Raw genomic sequence first — 17,656 nt, forward strand, 5'->3', positions numbered from 1 at the left:
CTTTGTCGCACGTGACCTCCGCCTGCAACCCATTATTTGCTCCATTTTGTGTCTGCAGTTTTGGGATGCTATCCCTCGGTATGCCAAGCCTATTCAACTTCAAGTCTCTGCATTGAAGGACACACATAAACTGAGGTTCAGGAGGGTTCATATAGAGAAACACACAACCACACTACAACCCTCTGAATATGTTACATTGAGGAACAGGCAGACAGTAGCCTAGAGAATAGCGTTACCCATTACAGGTGCCGTCACCCTCCTCCACAGTCTTCTTCCCAGGGACCTTCTGCCCAAACAGCTTGACAGCCAGGAACATCAGCATGCCGCAGCGGTTGATATAGCAACAGGTGGCGTCCACAGCAATCAGTAGCACCAAAAAGAGGAGCATGACAATGCCTGCCACAGCCCCTTTCCCCATCCCACCCTTGTTCATCTTGGCTACGGAAGGGGAAGGAGGGAGGGGATGAAAGGGAGGGAGAGAAGGAGAGAGAGACAGAGAGAGGGAGAGATAATCATATTTAAACTCAGTAAAACAATTTATCCTGCTCTGGCTGCTCTGTTCTGTAACTGTTTTATTTCAGAGATATTTTCCTCTCTATTGGGCAATGGTCTGTTTTCCAGAATGTGACTGTGGTAAAGCTGTGAAACAGCTCATAAGGAATGACATCATCAAATAATGAACTAAATGCTGGCACCTGTGCCTGTTTACCAGCTCTGCCCGGGACTCTGGAAAAACTATTATAAGGTGAGAGTGCAGAAAGGGTGCACACGCTCAGACCCCACGGGAGCGTCTCGTCAGCTAGACAAGATACATGTTTTTAAATGTTTTAAATGTTTAGTGTAAATGTGGTAAATATGTTTAGTTGTTAGGAGTAACTTTTTAAATTACAGTGTGGGTTATGAAGGGAGGACAGAACAGTTATTGTAGCTTAAGAGGGCTGGGTCCTATATGTGCCTTCATCACTATCATGTGGGTCTTTTGACTGTTTGTATTGGTTCAAGCACCTGTCTGCAGTGAAGTCGCATGCTTTAAGAGTATTTGATATCCAGTTTGCCGTGTAACTGCATGTTCCCACCTTTGTGTGCAGTGTCACCTCCTAGTGTGTAATTAAGCTCATAGCCTATGTGTGCCTTACACCACAGTCTTCTTCTTACTCAGGCTCAGTTGCATAGACCGCAGAAATATAGTAGGGCGTCTCTGAGGTAATCCACGCTGTCTTATGAAATTAAATGTTTAATAAAGTATATAATTGTTTGCTATATTGTTGTTGAGTTCTGGTGTATCCTTCACTCAGACAAACCGGTTAATCAAAAGGTGGTGGCAGCACTACGCTACTCAGCTCAATCCAGAATTTGTCCCACCTCTCGGAAGGTCTCAAGCTTTAATTCACTACTACAGTATGTTATAGCAGCTTACCAGGTTGTGGGACGTTGAAGTTCAGCTTGGCTGGGCTGGAGGAGCCGTAGGAGTTGACGGCTAGCACCTCCATGTGGTAGTCTGATTTATACTGCAGGTCATGGAGGTTGATCACTGTCGAGTTGGACGGCAGGTCCTTCACCCTCCAGTCCTCGTCCACCTTATTCTAAGAGAAAGAGAGGGGGGGGTGTAAGGTCTTGCACACTCTGTAATGTCTTGATCTTTTGTCTTCACTGAAGAACAAAAACGCATGCATACTCACCACTCTGTAACGGACAATGTAGTGGATAATGGGGGAGCCTCCGCTGTCCAACTGTGTTAAAGTGATTGAGAACATATTGCCCTCAACCTTCCCCTTGCTGGCCACCAGGACCGGGCTGTCTGGTTCCCCTGGGGATGGAGGGAAGGAGGGAAGGATGGAGGGAGGGAGAGGCAGTGTGTTGGTACAGTAGGTACAGAGGTCAGGGGTGTTCATGCATCAGCCAGCTTATAACTAAACAGTGTGTGAAACTGTTGTAGTAAAATCTACTGTCATGTTAGGGAGGCTGGTTATCTATGAAAAACGGACTTTTCAGAGTTTCTCGACACGTGTCAGTACTTTACCTCCTGCGGGGCCGAATGCCGATGGAATGGGATGATGTCATCAGGAGCGGGGAAATAATGGAGCATGAATAGCCGTCAGCGAGCAGGTGAGGATGTCATGTGGATGATCATGTGACAGTGGAATGAGTGAATGATGGCAGATGAACATTTCTTCCAGCCAATATAGACAGACACTCAAAACAGTAGGCAATATGGATATAGCTTGTTAACACAAGTAATGCAGTTTGAACAATGATAGTTGGTGACATTTAATAATAATTATACTGCATTTGCCTAGATATGATGCGATTGGGAGTGAGGAGAGAGAGAGGAGGAAGAGGAGGGTGACACTCACGTATGCCCTGTGTGCGGACGGTGAGCTCGTCTGAGAAGCCACCCTGACCCAGGTGGTTCCGAGGGGCAAACCGGACAGAGTAGGAGGTGTAGGGAATCAGATCTGTGATCACCAGGGGGTCTGCACACAAACAACAGAGTGCATGAACACACACATATCACTTTTATTTATTTATATATATATATATATATATATATATATATATATATATATATATATATATATATATATATATATATATATACACTTAAACTAATAAAACTACTCATAACTAGTCATATCACTAAAATGGTCATCAGAGGCCTCCCCTGGTTTTAGGGAAATCAGTGTTCAGATAAGACTTCTAGTTCTCAGTGTATTCATTGGCTTCATCTTAACTGTCTCAAACATCATCTACAGTATTTCATGAAATAGATTGGTCACTGAGAGCCAGGTTTTTACCTGTGGACTGGATGACTCTCTCCTGCCAATTGTTCTCACGTCCTGTCTTCCACTGGAGGGTGAAGTGGGTGATGGGAGAGCCCCCGTCCACCAGGGAAGCCCCCAGGGTGAAGTGGACCGACGTGGGCCCTGGGGTGCCACTTACCTGTGATGCTTTACCTGGCCAGGCTGGGGGAGGAGAAATGAGAGAAAGATGGAGAACGAGAGGGAGGAAGGAGAGGGGAATAGGAAGAAAGGATGGAGGTGAAGAGCAGTTCAAAGACAGAGGTGAAGAGGGAATGAGCATGTCAGACATGAAAGAATAAGAACATTGCCGTTAGAAACAAAAAACGGTGAACACTGCAAATGTAAATAGAGTACCTACACTTCAGCTAAAATCTCCAAATGTTTTCAGTTGTTTTAGAATTTTATAGTGGTTTGTGGCTGCTTGTCCCTTTATAGAAAGGTAAAAACCGATTGAATCAACGTTATTTCCATGTCATTTAAACCCCAAAAAATGTATGCGATGACATTGAATCAACGTGGGAAACTGATTGGATTTGAAAAAATGTATCAATGTAAGTGAATTTCATATTTTTTTGACCCGACTTTTAACCTAAATCCAATGACTTGGTGACATTTTTGGATGATTTCACGTTGAATTCACGTTGAGCTGACGTCTGTGTCCAGTGGAATGTTGTGTTAGCGCTAAGTATTATCATAACAGAGTAGGAAGGTCAAGAGTGGCCTTACTCTGCAGGCTGAAGTCTGTGGAGGCGTTGCCAGCAGGACTGATAGCCATGCAGCTGTACAGCCCTCCATCTGAGGGAGTCACATTGTCAATTACCAGGACATAGCCATCCTCCGTTCTCACTCGACCTCCACCAGCGTCCTGTATCCACACAAACACAACCAGACAGGAACTCAGAGGAGAGAAATATAACAATAAAATTCTCTGCCTGATTCTCCCCCAATATTTTTTGTAATTAATGCCACTGTGTGAATGTATGATCTGTCTTACCACTGTTAGCAGGTGGTCATTGTTAGTCTTCCTGACCCACTGCAGCGCGGGCATAGGGTGTCCTGAGACGTTACAGGACACTGAGAGAGTCTGGCCTGGCTCCACCTTCATCTTCTCCTGGCTCAGCACTGCTACAGGATGCTCTGTAAACACGTACAGAACATGAGACAGGACAAACTGAGTGCTTTGTGTAACAATAAACTAATTATAATAGATAAAAATGTGTAAATTATTAACATTATATGTGCATCTTCTGTTAAATAGGAAAAATGATTGTGAGTTGTGTGTTCAGATGGCTTCGAAGACCAGCAAGATATTGGTATTATGTATGGTTAAGCCAGCAAGATATTGGCATTGTATCTGGTTAGGGAGTGAAAGTTATTTATAATAAGGGTTACATGGAGAAAAACGGACCTCTCTGAAATGAAAATGGATGGGCCTCCCTTCAGCAAAATACATTTCAAATCAAATTGTCTTTGTCACATGCCCCACATGCTCACATGCATCTGGGTCTCGCCTAACCCATCTGGGTGGAGTATGCCCGGAACACTCTTCCCAGTTCTGCCACGGGACTCTCCCCTTTCGAGTGCTCCATGGGCTATCAGCCCAGATGTTTGTCCGCCGCTGTCGACGTACCTGGAGAAGAGCCAGGGCGGCTATTCTCAAGACCATCTCCAGGTATCGACAAGTGGACCGTCGCCGGGCCCCAGCTCCCTACTACCGCAGAGGGTATGGCTTTCCACTCGGGATCTGCCCCTTCGGGTAGAGTTTCGCAAGCTGTCTCCCTGGTTCATTGGTCCTTTTCCCATCTCCAGAGTCCCACTGCTGTCCGGGGGGGGGGGGGGGGGGGGGGGGGGGGGAGGTACTGTCACGCCCTGATCTGTTTCACCTGTCCTTGTGATTGTCTTCACCCCCTCCAGGTGTCGCTTATTTTCCCCAGTGTATTTATCCCTGTGTTTCCTGTCTCTCTGTGCCAGTTCATCTTGTATGTTTAGTCAAGTCAACCAGCGTGTTTTTCCCATACTCCTTTGCTATTCCCCTTTTTCTAGTCCTCCCGGTTTTGACCCTTGCCTGTTTCTGGACTCTGCACCCGCCTGCCTGACCATTCTGCCTACCTTGACCACGAGCCTGTCTGCCACTCTGTACCTCCTGGACTCTGATCTGGTTTTGACGTTTTTTCCTGTCCAAGACCATTCTCTTGCCTACCCCTTTGGATTATTAAACATTGTAAGACTCCAACCATCTTCCTCCTGTGTCTGCATCTGGGTCTCGCCTTGTGCCTTGATACCTTTTGAGGATCTGGGGACCCATGCCAAATCTTTTCAATCTCCTGGGGGGGGGGGAAAGGTTTTGTCGTGCCCTCTTCACGACTGTCTTGGAATGTTTTACCTAAACCCTCCCTGAACGCTTGAAAAACAAACAAGTGACCCTCCCCTATACCCAAAATAATAATAAAAACATAAAGTGGATAGCAGAGAACATGTCTTCCATCTACCCTCATTTCTTGGACAGACCAGAGCCTTAGATATGAAGTTTTAGAAACTGTTATTTGTCCTGTAAGCAATACATGGCAGCACATTAATTTTGATCGCGCACAGGGCTGCGGCCATGGCCAGAAGTTTGTGGGTTCGCAGACCACCGTGGACAAGAGTAAAAGTGGAAAGACTTCCTTTATAGTAAAAGCATTACATAAATCTATAATCATATTTGCAGGTCCGAGAACAAAATAGCCTTCTATAAACCTTTCATGCAATTCTAAGTCATTTTACATATTAGTAGAATATTTTTTAATAACGGACAAACTACCAAAATGACAGGCTAAGAATGGACAGAGAGTTGTCCCTATGTGTTCATCTGATCATATTTCTCTAATGCCAAATCAGTGTGTCTTGTTTAAATGAAACTGTCCCTGTTTGCAAATAATTAAATCTTCTACATCATGAGGAATCTTGAAGTTAGGCCTACTTTTCCAGCACAGACAGAGTAGGCCTACCGACACAGAAAAATGTAAGCTTTAACTGCTGGTTACTCTTCTTACATGGCTTAACCCAACGAGAGAACAGAAGTGTTTCCCTAAAAGCTGTCCGGGTTTAAACATCTTCTATGGCACAAAACGTGAATAGATTAATAAATTGATAGTGATAGAAGTATGTGAACAAAAATATAATCGCATAATTTTATAATATATATAATATAATTTTACTGAGTTACAGTTCATAGAAGGAAATCATTCAATTGAAATAAATTAATTAGGCCCTAATCTATGGATTTCACATGACTTGGCAGGGGAGCAGCCATGGGTTGGCCTGGGAGGGAATAGGCCCACCCACTTGGGAGCCAGGTCCACCCACTGGGGAGCTAGGCCCACTAAATCAGAATTAGTTTATCCCCACAAAATGGCTTTATTAAAGACAGAAATACTCCTCAGCACCAACCCTTCCCCTCCTCAGACTAAGCCGGATGTGGAGGTCCTGGGCTGGCGTGGTTACACATGGTGTGCGGTTGTGAGGCCGGTTGGATGTACTGCCAAATTCTTTAAAATGACATTGGAGGCGGCTTATGGTAGAGAACTGAACATTCAATTCTCTAGCAACAGCTCTGTTGGACATTCCTGCAGTCAGCATGCCAATTGTACACTCCCTCAAAACTTGAAACATCTGTGGCATTGTGTTGTGTGACAAAACTGCACATTTTATTTAATTTTTTCTTTAAAAAAAATTCCCCCCTTTTCTCCCCAATTTTCATGGTATCCAATCGCTAGTAATTACTATTTTGTCTCATCGCTACAACTCCCGTACGGGCTCGGGAGAGACGAAGGTCGAAAGCCATGCATCCTCCGAAGCACAACCCAACCAAGCCACACTGCTTCTTAACACAGTGCGCCTCCAACCCGGAAACCAGCCGCACCAATGTGTCGGAGGAAACACCGTGCACCTGGCCCCCTCGGTTAGCGCGCACTGCGCCCGGCCCGCCACAGGAGTCGCTGGTGCGCGATGAGACAAGGATATCCCTACCGGCCAAACCCTCCCTAATCCGGACGACGCTAGGCCAATGCGTCGCCCCACGGACCTCCCGGTCGCGGCCGGCTGCGACAGAGCCTGGGCGCGAACCCAGAGTCTCTGGTGGCAACTGCACATTTTAGAGTTGTCTTTATTGTCCCCAGCACAAGTTGCACCTGTTTAATGATCATGCTGTTTAATCAGCTTCTTGATATGCCACACCTGTCAAGTGGATGGATTATTTTGTTAAAGGAGAAATGCTCATTAACAGGGATGCAAACAAATTTGTGCACAACATTTAAGAGAAATAAGCTTTCTGTGTGAATGGAACATTTCTGGGATCTTCTATTTCAGCTAATGAAAAATGGAACCAACACTTTACATGTTGCGTTTAGATTACTTCCCAAGCAAAGTCAGGTTTTTGTCCTTGGCTATAGAAGGTTGTAGCTCAGCCTCTGAATGTCAAAGAAACTAAACAATGATATCCCCATATGCATCTGGGTGACGTCTTTCCCAGGTATTGCACAGCTTGTTTCTAGCATAAAGCATCACGGACCATTGCGTTGTTATAACGCTTTCCTAATACTGAGTTGCACCACCTTTTGTCCTTAATTCTTCGGGGCATGGACTACAAGGTGTCGAACTCCAATGCTTCCCACAGTTGTGTCAAGTTGGCTGGATGTCATTTGGTTGGTGGACCATTCTTGATACACATGGGAAACTGTTGAGCGTGAAAAACCCAGCAGCATTGCAGTCCTTGACAGACTCATACCGGTGCACCTGGCACCTACTACAATACCCCGTTCAAAGGCACTTAAATCTTTTGTCTTGCCCATTAAAGTTCTGAATGGTACACATAATCCATGTCTCAATTGTCTCAAGGCTTAAAAATCCTTCTTTAACCTGTCTTCTCCCCTTCATCTACACTGATTGAATAACAGGTGACATCAATAAGGGATCATAGTGTTCAGCTGGATTAACCTGGTCAGTCTATGTCATCAAAAGAGCAGGTGTTTTGTACATTTAGTGTAGATCACTTTACATAATAGGATCTGTTTCATTTTCTTAAAAATCTTAAGCTAACAAGGGGTAGGCCTGTGATTTTTGCCATTTTTTAAAATAAAAGGTAGGCTTATGGCATACTCTCTCATACCCCCTCAATTTGAATCTTGGTTTTAACTTAACAGCCCTTCACTGACATGGAGGTAGGCTGTTTAAAGAGTACATGGTGGATGGAGGAATTGACTGACACATCTATGGATATAACAGCCTATTCTGTCTTTCAAACAGGTAGGCCTACCTCTTATTTCTTAAATAGGAAGAAATATGCTCCAACACAAAGCCCTCTTGTTGTTAGTAAAGTCTAATTAAAATGAAGACCGTGACTACTTGAATTTGCCTACTTTCAGCACCATGAGCTGTCCATTTCCGATTGTACCGCAGCTCCTGCGTCAAGTTTTAGCACCACAACGTAAGTTACTCAAATATGGCTTATTTTGACGTAGTCTATAGGCTGGACTGCACGCAAGGCCTACTCAAAAATGATTTTTGGAAAAAGACTTTGACTCTCCCCCTGAACTGCCACCTTAGGCCTATACAGCACAGCCATTGGTTAGGCAGCACACAAAAAAGGTTTTGATCAGCAAGAGCAGAGCAGGCCAGAGCTCAGGGTTGGAAAATCCATTACAGTGTGTAATGCAGCCTAGTTTAATTTACACCATCCCAGCAGCTATCTTACAAATATAACTTTGCTCTGTGCTTCTGCAAGCATGCATATCATAGCCTATAGCCTATAGGCTATGGATCATTTGATTGAGAACACACTAAACAGCCTATAGGCACACCTGATATTGTGTGACCAGTGGAGAATCAGAGATGAGGGGCGGCATCAGGCACACATCGATATATAGCCTTCTAAGCAGCTAATTTTAAAACACTAAGAAATATTGGAATTTCATCAATTACCAATTACATGGCCCTCCCCAGACCTAGATTTGAAAAAATAATAATAAACCTTCAACTTGGCTAAAATTGAAAAAGCATGAACCTTCCCCATTTTCCTCAAAGGTACCCATTCTGTTCATGAATCTTTCTGAAAACACCTGAAGATTAAATTTTTTAAATTCTCTGATGGGAGACACAAACTTCTACTTTTCCCTGGTTGAAAATGTTACACGGGTAATGGGTTTGAATGGGATCAAATGGTTTGTTATCCGAAACAGCTGCTGTTGGCTCAGGCTCACTAGACTGTCTGACAGAAAATGGCTGCTTACACAGAATCAAATTCTCCATGATATCTCTGTATATCAGGAACATAAACATCTGGAAGGAAGTATTCAAATACTGTTATTTTGGAGAAAGCTTGGTCTTATGAAGCTAAAGCTGTTTGTTTCCAGGAGGAGTGTGTTTCCTGATGTTCTCTAACAAACCACACCTGAGACATCCAGCATGATCATGGCACTGCTCTCTGCGATCTTATTCTTGGCCGTGCAGATGTACTCTCCATAGTCGCTCCTGACAACGGACGAGATAATCAGCTCGCTCTTGTCTGAGTTGTACTTGTAGCGGGACTCATCTGAAGAGTCTGGGCTGAGGAGGGAAGCGCCAACAGACAGACAGACAGAAGTGAGGCCTAGTGCTACAGAACATTAGCACACTGCTGATAAGGAAGCTGACAGGAAGTGAGACACACAGTCAACCACCACACAGACAGGATGGCACGCCATATTAGCGGTGCACTGAGACATAAATGACCACATAAATATAGACACACTAGAGGCCTTCACCCAAACATACACTTTCCAATACACACTAGTTTTTCTCTCTCTCGCTCTCTCTCGCTCTCTCTTGCTCTCTCTCGCTCACTGTTACATTCCCCAGTTTCTGTGTTTTGGGTTTGTATGTGTTTGTATGTGTGTATTTCAGGAAATGGCTTCCTGGATTCTAAGCAGCTGATTGGTCGGCCCCATCGATGATTGGAGCTCTGAACCCTCCCTCTCCACAGGGGAAACAGCTGTTTTCAAATACCAACTTACCAACTAATTACCAACTCATTATTCTGTTTTATTTGTTCCCAGGGGGGAAGGGGAAGGCACCTTGGGAGTGCTTAGGCAAGAGGCCTGCGGACATACATAACCTGTAGTATTTACTGTCTATGCACACTAGGCAAGACCTGGGCGGACCACCCCCTGTATTTTGGTTAGTGCGCTAGGAGGTGCTAAAAGGTTAGGTAAGTAGTGGGTAGGCAGGTAAGGTAGGAGAGGTGATTCTTTAACTTTAACTTTCTTAGCTTTGGTTCCATCCAGCCCCTTTTCCCCACATTACCGTGTTAATGAAATAAATTCCCTGTAAACGGTAATATTCTCTGCCTCTGTCATCCTTACCCGCATCTACAATCACATACCTCTTTCACTCCACGGGGAGTTGAGTGTAGCAGGGTGTTGCGTTCCCTCCTCCAAGAGGCGTACGGAACACTCTCTGTGTTACTGCAAAACTGTTTCGAGCAGGATACTCTGGCTTTTCACACATGCACATCAGTGCGAGGAAGCACCACCCCCCCCCCCCCACACACACACACACACACTCACATTGTCCAGATGATGTTTGGTTGGGGGACTCCCTCGACCAGGCAGCTGAGGGAGACATTGGTCTCTGGTCCAGCCGTGACTTTCTTCACCTCCTCATGGATCTTCACTGTGGGAGGAACTACGGCAGGAGGGTCAGAGGAGACATGATTTATTTTAGTCAACAACACACATCCACTGGTCTATACAGAGTTTATACAAAATAAAGATCCTAAAATATCCTTTATTCCCTCCTTTACTTTGAGTAACCCCACCATTGACGAAGATGGAGATGACGTGCTTTTTGAAAATGGGCCGGTCCTTGATTTTAGCCTCACAGGTATATGATCCGCGATCCTTCCTGTTGATGTTGTTGATCTGTAGAGAGTTGTCTTTCAGTCTTGTGATCCGACCTGCTGGGAGCAAAAGACGGCAACAGGGAAAAGAAAGATCAGCATCAGGAACACGTTCTGTCTGCTTAATCATCAATATAACCAATCTTCAAAAAGTAATCACGCTCTCTAAAGTTGTCAATGGTGACGTTCACATGAAACAGGGTCAGGGATTGTCTGACGGTTATTTTCAGTGTGTTTTGTCCCTCTGGAAAAAGAAAACAGATTGAATCAGATATTTCCCGAGGTAAGAGTCCGGAAAACATCCCTCGATTTGACGGCAAATCGGATTAGTCTATGAGCTACGTGACCCCTTCTGCCCCTCAACAGCCTGTCCACCATCGCCACCTCTCCATCGGTCACAGGCAGGCAGCAGTTAGTGTGAGGAGCTAGGAAGCTAAGAGACTATACCACATGAACAATCAGAAGCGAGGGTACCCCTCCTACCGTCAGAGTGCAATTTCTGATGGTCCCTCTCCCAGTTGACTTCCACCACCGGCTTGCCAGTGACCACGCAGGTGATGACCACATCTTGACCCTCCAGGAACTCATGATAGGCTGGTGTTTGCCCGAAGGATGGCGGCTCTGGGTGAGTTGAGAGAGGGATGGAGAGTGCGAAAGTGTCATTCTGTGTGTGTGTTTGGTTTTCCTATCCTCAAGGATAATTTCACCGGTCCCCACAAGGAAAATGGATATTTCAGGCTCAGGGTTTAGGGTTATGGGTTAGGAGTTGGGTTGGGGGTTTGAGGTTTGGGGTTAAGGTTAGGATTAAGGAACATTTCACCGTTCCCCACAAGGAAAAAGGCTATTTTAGGCTTAGGGGTTAGGTTTAGGGTGAGGGTTAGAATTAGGGTTAGAGTTGAGTTGAGAGTTTGGTGTTAAGGTTGGGGTTAAGGTTAGGGGTCAGAGAAAACAAGGATACTTAAACAAACGTGTGTGTGTGTGTGTGTGACAGGGATATGAGCTATGTGGCATCTTTGATCTTGCAAGACAACACTAATTAGCTCAATACTCAAACAATACGAGAAATACCCTTCAACACTGACTCTTGGTTATATTAGCCAGGTGAAAAGTTTTACTTTAAACATCTTACCGTAGACAAAGATGGTATAAGATACATCCTCTCTGTGGCCTGTCTCAAATTCACAGAGGCATGTGTACCGTCCTGTATCCTCTATCTTGGCATTCCTGATTAACAGTTTTGACGATGTCTCATCCACTTTCTCAACCTGGTCATCTTCAGCATCCTCTCCATCTTTCTGCCAGGTGATGTCTCCTTCCCCACCAGCTAAGAGGGGTTATGTGTAATTGTGTGTATCATATATTAATATTTTGTAAAGGATATATAAATTCATAAACTGCATATGCCAGTGTACTTCAATATGCAGAAGACACTCTACCCTTTACATTTTCTGCATTATATTGTATTTGTTCAACCATGGTAAGATGCTGCTCTTATGGAAATGCCAGAACATTGTACCAACCTTTGCAGAGGAGCATGGCATTCTCACCCAGCAACACATCTGGTTTGCTGGTGATGATTTCCATTTTGGCCTCTGACAGTGAGGAAGAAGAGCAATACTAGAACAACCTTTCAGACACCTAACAGTAACACCACTTGAAACTTCTATATTCTGGAATAACTATTGAAATGGAGAACCTAGAGCCAAACATTTGGGCCTGCCTATCGACTTGACTAAGAACACGTTAGTGTGATTAATCAAATACCACCAAATCACACCTGTCGTGTATGTTCTACACTGTATCTCTACTAGATTGTGACGATGCACTCATCAACACTATACATTTACAAGAGAGATCAGTTGATTGATTTGACCTGGGAAACCTGCAGAAGGAGAGAGGTCTCAATTGCTCCTGTCAACGCTGAAGCCCTGCAGATTGCCATCAGCCATCAGACAGAGCATGTGTGTACCGTATTGTCCTACTGTTTTACTGGAGATAGTAAGTTAGGCCTATAAATAGGCTCCTAGGAACTAATTGCAGCACGCTGACAGGCGACCAGGAAAAGACAAGCAGGGAACTTGGCAGTGGTGGACTTCCTGAGCAGGACGCTATTCCTTCCTGTATTGAGGCTGAGACAGGCTGCATGGCTGTGGCCGAGAATAGCTCTGTGGCTGTGGATGAGACAGGCTCTATGTCTGCGCCCCAATTCTCTTATATGGCCACATCTCCTTCAGCTCATAACTTACTTTCTTTCTGTCCTTTGTCTGTTGGCCACTGAAAAGTGAAATGGTTGGATAGATTTCCAACCTTTTGCTTTCCTTTCCCCTATAATCAATTTGAGTGGAAAACAAGGTCAGGGGGCTCTTGGAGCCAAAACCAAATTACAGCATAGGGAAGATATAGCCTTAACAATCATGGCTGGGTTAATTAGGACGAGTTTAGATGTGGTGGAATTATAATAAAAGTAGTTAGTTGGCATCTCTTTTTTGGCATTTTAAAGATTACTGCCACATTATGGGCTGGGGTGGATTCAGAAAGCATCTCCTATTACAATTCAGCCTCCGGAACAGATGAGCTTGGACATTGCTCTGGGTACACCTCACACTGATGAAACTCAGTAGAGATAGAATAAAGAGAGAGAATAAAAATCTATTTTTTTAACATATGAGATAACCAAACTCAGTATTCTCTCCTATGTCCTAGCATTCGGGATGCTGTATAGTTGTAGCACCACATTCATGAGGAATGTGTTGAAAGAACTATATATTGTACATGTAGGGAAAATTGGCAAGGAAAATGTTCACTTCAGTTAGCTCTGAATCCCTTAGGTAAGATTAAAAAACATGTCAATGACAAGTAAGACAATCAAGTTCAGTGCATCTCATGACAGAACACAAACTGTGAACCATGTTCCCTGTGAGGAGATTTTAATTTGAGCCAGTTTGCTACAGCAGGAAAATAATCCTGCAGCAACAGGAAATGTGCATTATTATGTGGATTATAATGAATTTACATTTTTGTAGGGGTTGATAAATGTATCTTAAGGGAAAATCAAGTCTGAAATTTCAAAGTGGAAATTACAAACTTCAGAAGCCTTTTTAAACACACACCAAGTTTTAAATGTCCTACATCAGAGGAAAGTTCTCCTGCAACAGGTTGATCAAATTTGTTACGTTCTGACCTTAGTTCTTTTGTTATTTCTTTGTTTTAGTATGGTCAGGGCGTGAGTTGGGTGGGTTATCTATGTTCATTTTTCTATGTTGGTTTTTTCATTTGGCCTGGTATGATTCTCAATCAGAGGCAGGTGTCGTTAGTTGTCTCTGATTGAGAATCATACTTAGGTAGCCTTTTTTTCACCTGGGTTTCGTGGATGGTTATTTTCCGTGTCAGTGTTTGTACCACACGGAACTGTTTCGGTTTGTATTTCACGTATCGTTTATTGTTTTGTTTCTGTGTTAGTTTGTATCATTAAAATATATTATGGACACATACCACGCTGTGCATTGGTCCTCCGATCCTTGTTACTACTCCTCCTCAGTTGAGGAGGACAGCCGTTACAAAATTAAAATCCTACATTTGTAGCAGTGATACGATCATCAGATATAGGCTATACCAGCTCTGATATACTAATTTTTAATATCTATATATTAATATATTGGATATGGATAAATTCAATTGCTGCCAAGGGTTTTAATGAAAAGTCATTACACTGAAGTATAAATACCACATATTCAAAGAAATGAACTCCCAACAGTGACATTTTTTGTCTATATATGTCTACATTATTTAAACTGTAGGCAAATCCATATAGACAACTAATAAACAAATAAATTGAATAAATACAATTAAAAACAAAAAATAGTCCCACTCCCAACAAATATAAAAGTAGGCCTAATTAATATGATTATTTATAGAAATATTCAAACCTTGAAGTGTTTAGGATTTTGTATTCTTACCTGAAAAACCAAGGACCAGCATTATGGAACACATTCTCAAGATGAGCATCGATTCAGCCATTTCTACCTCAACGTTGTCACTGTCCTCAATGAATGGATCGATGTAGTCCTTGACACCTGCTGCATGCAATTGCGCGCCAAATACAACAGTGGTGGAAACATGTGTTTCATGCCTTTATAGGCAAGAGGTGAGAACCAGGGAGACACAGTTACCCCACAATCTCTTAAATCTCTGCACGCCCCCCTCCCCTGCTGCCTATCCACACCCCTTAACATTTTTGATTCAGATCATCCACCGGGGAAAATGAATGCTCGAAAGTAGCCTTCCCTACCCTATTTTTATCACTCGACTCCATCAGTTTTAGTTAAGGAGAAAGTTCATCTGAATTCAAAATGGGATGAAATTAAGCTATGCAAATAAAACATGTATTCTTGATTTAGTAAATCCTTTTCGTTTCTTGACTACATTTTTCTGTTCCCATAATTGCTGTTTGTAGAAAATGTCACACTTTGTGTCCGATTTCTCTGGAAAGCTCATGTAAAATGTTGATAATTTATGTTCTCAGCATAAATAACACTAGGTTAAGAAGAGGAAACAATACAATCAAAGTAGCTGAAATGACAGTGTGCCATGAATGGACAAATAATGTCTCAGAATAAAAATATTCAAGATGCAGGGATTGTACATAGTTGCACATATTTTATGGAGAGCACTTATTTAATTATTCAACTCCAAAATAAACTGTTACTTGTGCGCTACAAACAATTCGTTTCACACTACAGTAATTCTGACATAGCTGAGAGGTGCAGTATGAGACGTGATAAATTGACCATAGGCCGTATTTTATACTATTTTTTAGGGAGCGAAACAATAAGGTTTCTCAGAGGGACTGTTACGCACGCCTCTGAGAAGAGGGAACGCAACTCCCTGCTACAACTCAACTCCCCGTGAAGTGAAAGAGGTATGGACCGTAGGTGCGAGAAAGGACGACAAAGGCAGAATTTACCGTTACTAGGATTTATTTCCTACACGGTAATATGGGGAAAGGGGGCTGGACGGAACCAAAGGAAAGGAAGTAAATATCAAAGCTCCCCCTCTCCTATCTAACCTGCCTACCCACTTAACTTAGCACCACCTGGTGCCCTAACCAAAATACAGGGGGTGGTCCGCCCAGGTCTTACCTAGTGTGCCTAGACATTGAATATACTACGGGTATATGTATGCCCTCGGGCCTCTTGCCTAAGCACTCCCTAAGTGCCTTCCCCTTCCCCCCTGGGAACAAATGAAACAGAATAATTATTAACAATTTCACAAACACTTTACAACAAAACTGAGTAAACTAACTCAGGCCACTAAAGAAGCTTTGACAAAGCAACAAACACAGAACATATCAAAGCTGCTACCAACAACAACTAACACATTACATACCACACTTTCTGTTAAACAACCAACACTATATCACAATCTAATTCTCCAGCAAAAAAAATCTCTCTCTAATCTTTCTCACAATCTCCCTTCTTCTGAACAGAACACTGGCTTTTATCTTCTGGTGGCAATGGTGATTAGAGTCAGCTGCTTCTTGACGAGGGGGCGGGGTCAGCTCTCCAATCATCAATTAGCCTGGGGTCGACCAATCAGCTGCTTGGGGAGGCTTCCAGGAAGCCATCTCCTGAAACACACACACTCAAATACAACACAGAAACTGGGGAACGTAACAGGGACATATGAAAAATTAACGGTGAGCCGCACACTCTCGGAGCTCAGATGTAATAATTTAATAACCTAATATCCAACATTTCGACAGACTTGTCGAGACCTGTCTTTAACAGGGTATATTCTCCGGGGGCATACCCAGTCAATGAGATATTGTGCTTCGTTAACCAGATCCTCTGCCAGAACAGCTGAGTTAAACAATTGATGGAATGTCAAACAACTGATAGTGGCGTATAATCTATGGACGCCCATCCTTCAATACAGAAAAATTACAAGAATATATTTTTTTACTCATGATGAAGTAAAAACATTAAAATATATTTTTAATTTGTTTAAAAACCGACTAAATTTCCAAATAAAAAGCCATCAATGTGAGGGCATTTCATATTTTTTTCACCTAACTTTTAACTTAAATCCAATGACATGGTGACATTGTTTGCTGATTTCACGTTGAATTCACGTTAGTTAACAAATCAAACAAATGTAAATTAAAACTAGACTTTGAACTGATGTCTGTGCCCAGTGGGATCATTCACTTCAAATGTAGAGTTAAAAGGAGATTATGTACACACATTTCCAGTATAAATCTTGCACCGCATCTTCCCCTTTGATTGTGAACATCCTGGAAACTAGGGCATGGTGTTTATCGTAAAATGAGCATGAAGGTCATTTGGGACGCAAATTAAGTATTTTTCCACAGAATCCTATGAAACACAGTTCAGTTTCAAGCCAAGCAGGACACCTACGTGCTCTCCGTCTTGGTACAAGACATGTCTATTTAAGGTGCACACTCACATACTCATATAGGTTAAAGCATTGGCCTGTCACTCTGGCATGACAGCTATCTAAAAAAATGTGGTAGGTGATGTAATCACAGTTAGCAACCAATATCTGAGCTTCACACACACACACACACACACACACACACACACACACACACACACACACACACACACACACACACACTCCAACAGCATCATCACCCTCCTTTTATCTGGCCCGCCACCCAGTAGGAGCTCAGTATCACTCCAGTGTTCTCAACCAGGCCGCCACACCTCTGAAGCCATATCATCATATCAGCCATGGGGCCCCAGTGCCAGCCAGCCCTTCCCAGCACCTCGATGCTGATAGTGAATCAATCGCAGGCTCCAGACCGTGGTCCACTCAGCCATTGGAGACCCAGCCCTTCCATCAGGGCCACCTATCACAGCGATTATCAACAGCCTCTCATTTTCTCTCATTATAGGGGAGCGTGCTCTTTATGAAAGTTGGC

General features: G+C 43.4%; 1 protein-coding gene across 1 annotated transcript; it reads right to left on the reverse strand.

Moving 5' to 3' along the window:
- Window positions 1–232: 232 nt before the first annotated feature.
- LOC120047216 (neural cell adhesion molecule 1-like) lies at window positions 233–14,730 on the reverse strand. Its single transcript, XM_038992746.1, has 14 exons — window positions 14,670–14,730; window positions 12,234–12,305; window positions 11,843–12,037; window positions 11,197–11,334; window positions 10,633–10,773; window positions 10,382–10,499; window positions 9,229–9,383; window positions 3,796–3,938; window positions 3,528–3,666; window positions 2,796–2,963; window positions 2,355–2,474; window positions 1,680–1,807; window positions 1,418–1,583; window positions 233–438 (listed from the first exon to the last, which is right to left on the reverse strand). Exons 1-14 carry the CDS (start codon window positions 14,728–14,730, stop codon window positions 233–235), a joined length of 1,950 nt encoding a protein of 649 aa, XP_038848674.1.
- Window positions 14,731–17,656: the final 2,926 nt, after the last annotated feature.

This window comes from Salvelinus namaycush, chromosome 5 (genome assembly GCF_016432855.1).
Source record: "Salvelinus namaycush isolate Seneca chromosome 5, SaNama_1.0, whole genome shotgun sequence".
Taxonomy (NCBI): Eukaryota; Metazoa; Chordata; class Actinopteri; order Salmoniformes; family Salmonidae; genus Salvelinus; species Salvelinus namaycush.

Excerpts from the sequence above, each read along its gene's own strand:
- LOC120047216 (XM_038992746.1), bottom strand. The coding sequence starts at position 14,730 with ATGGCTGAATCGATGCTCATCTTGAGAATGTGTTCCATAATGCTGGTC. Across the intron at positions 11,335-11,842 it reads TTATACCATCTTTGTCTACG|AGCCGCCATCCTTCGGGCAA; the intron begins GTAAGATGTTTA and ends CAACTCACCCAG. Across the intron at positions 439-1,417 it reads CTTCAACGTCCCACAACCTG|CCAAGATGAACAAGGGTGGG; the intron begins GTAAGCTGCTAT and ends CCCCTTCCGTAG.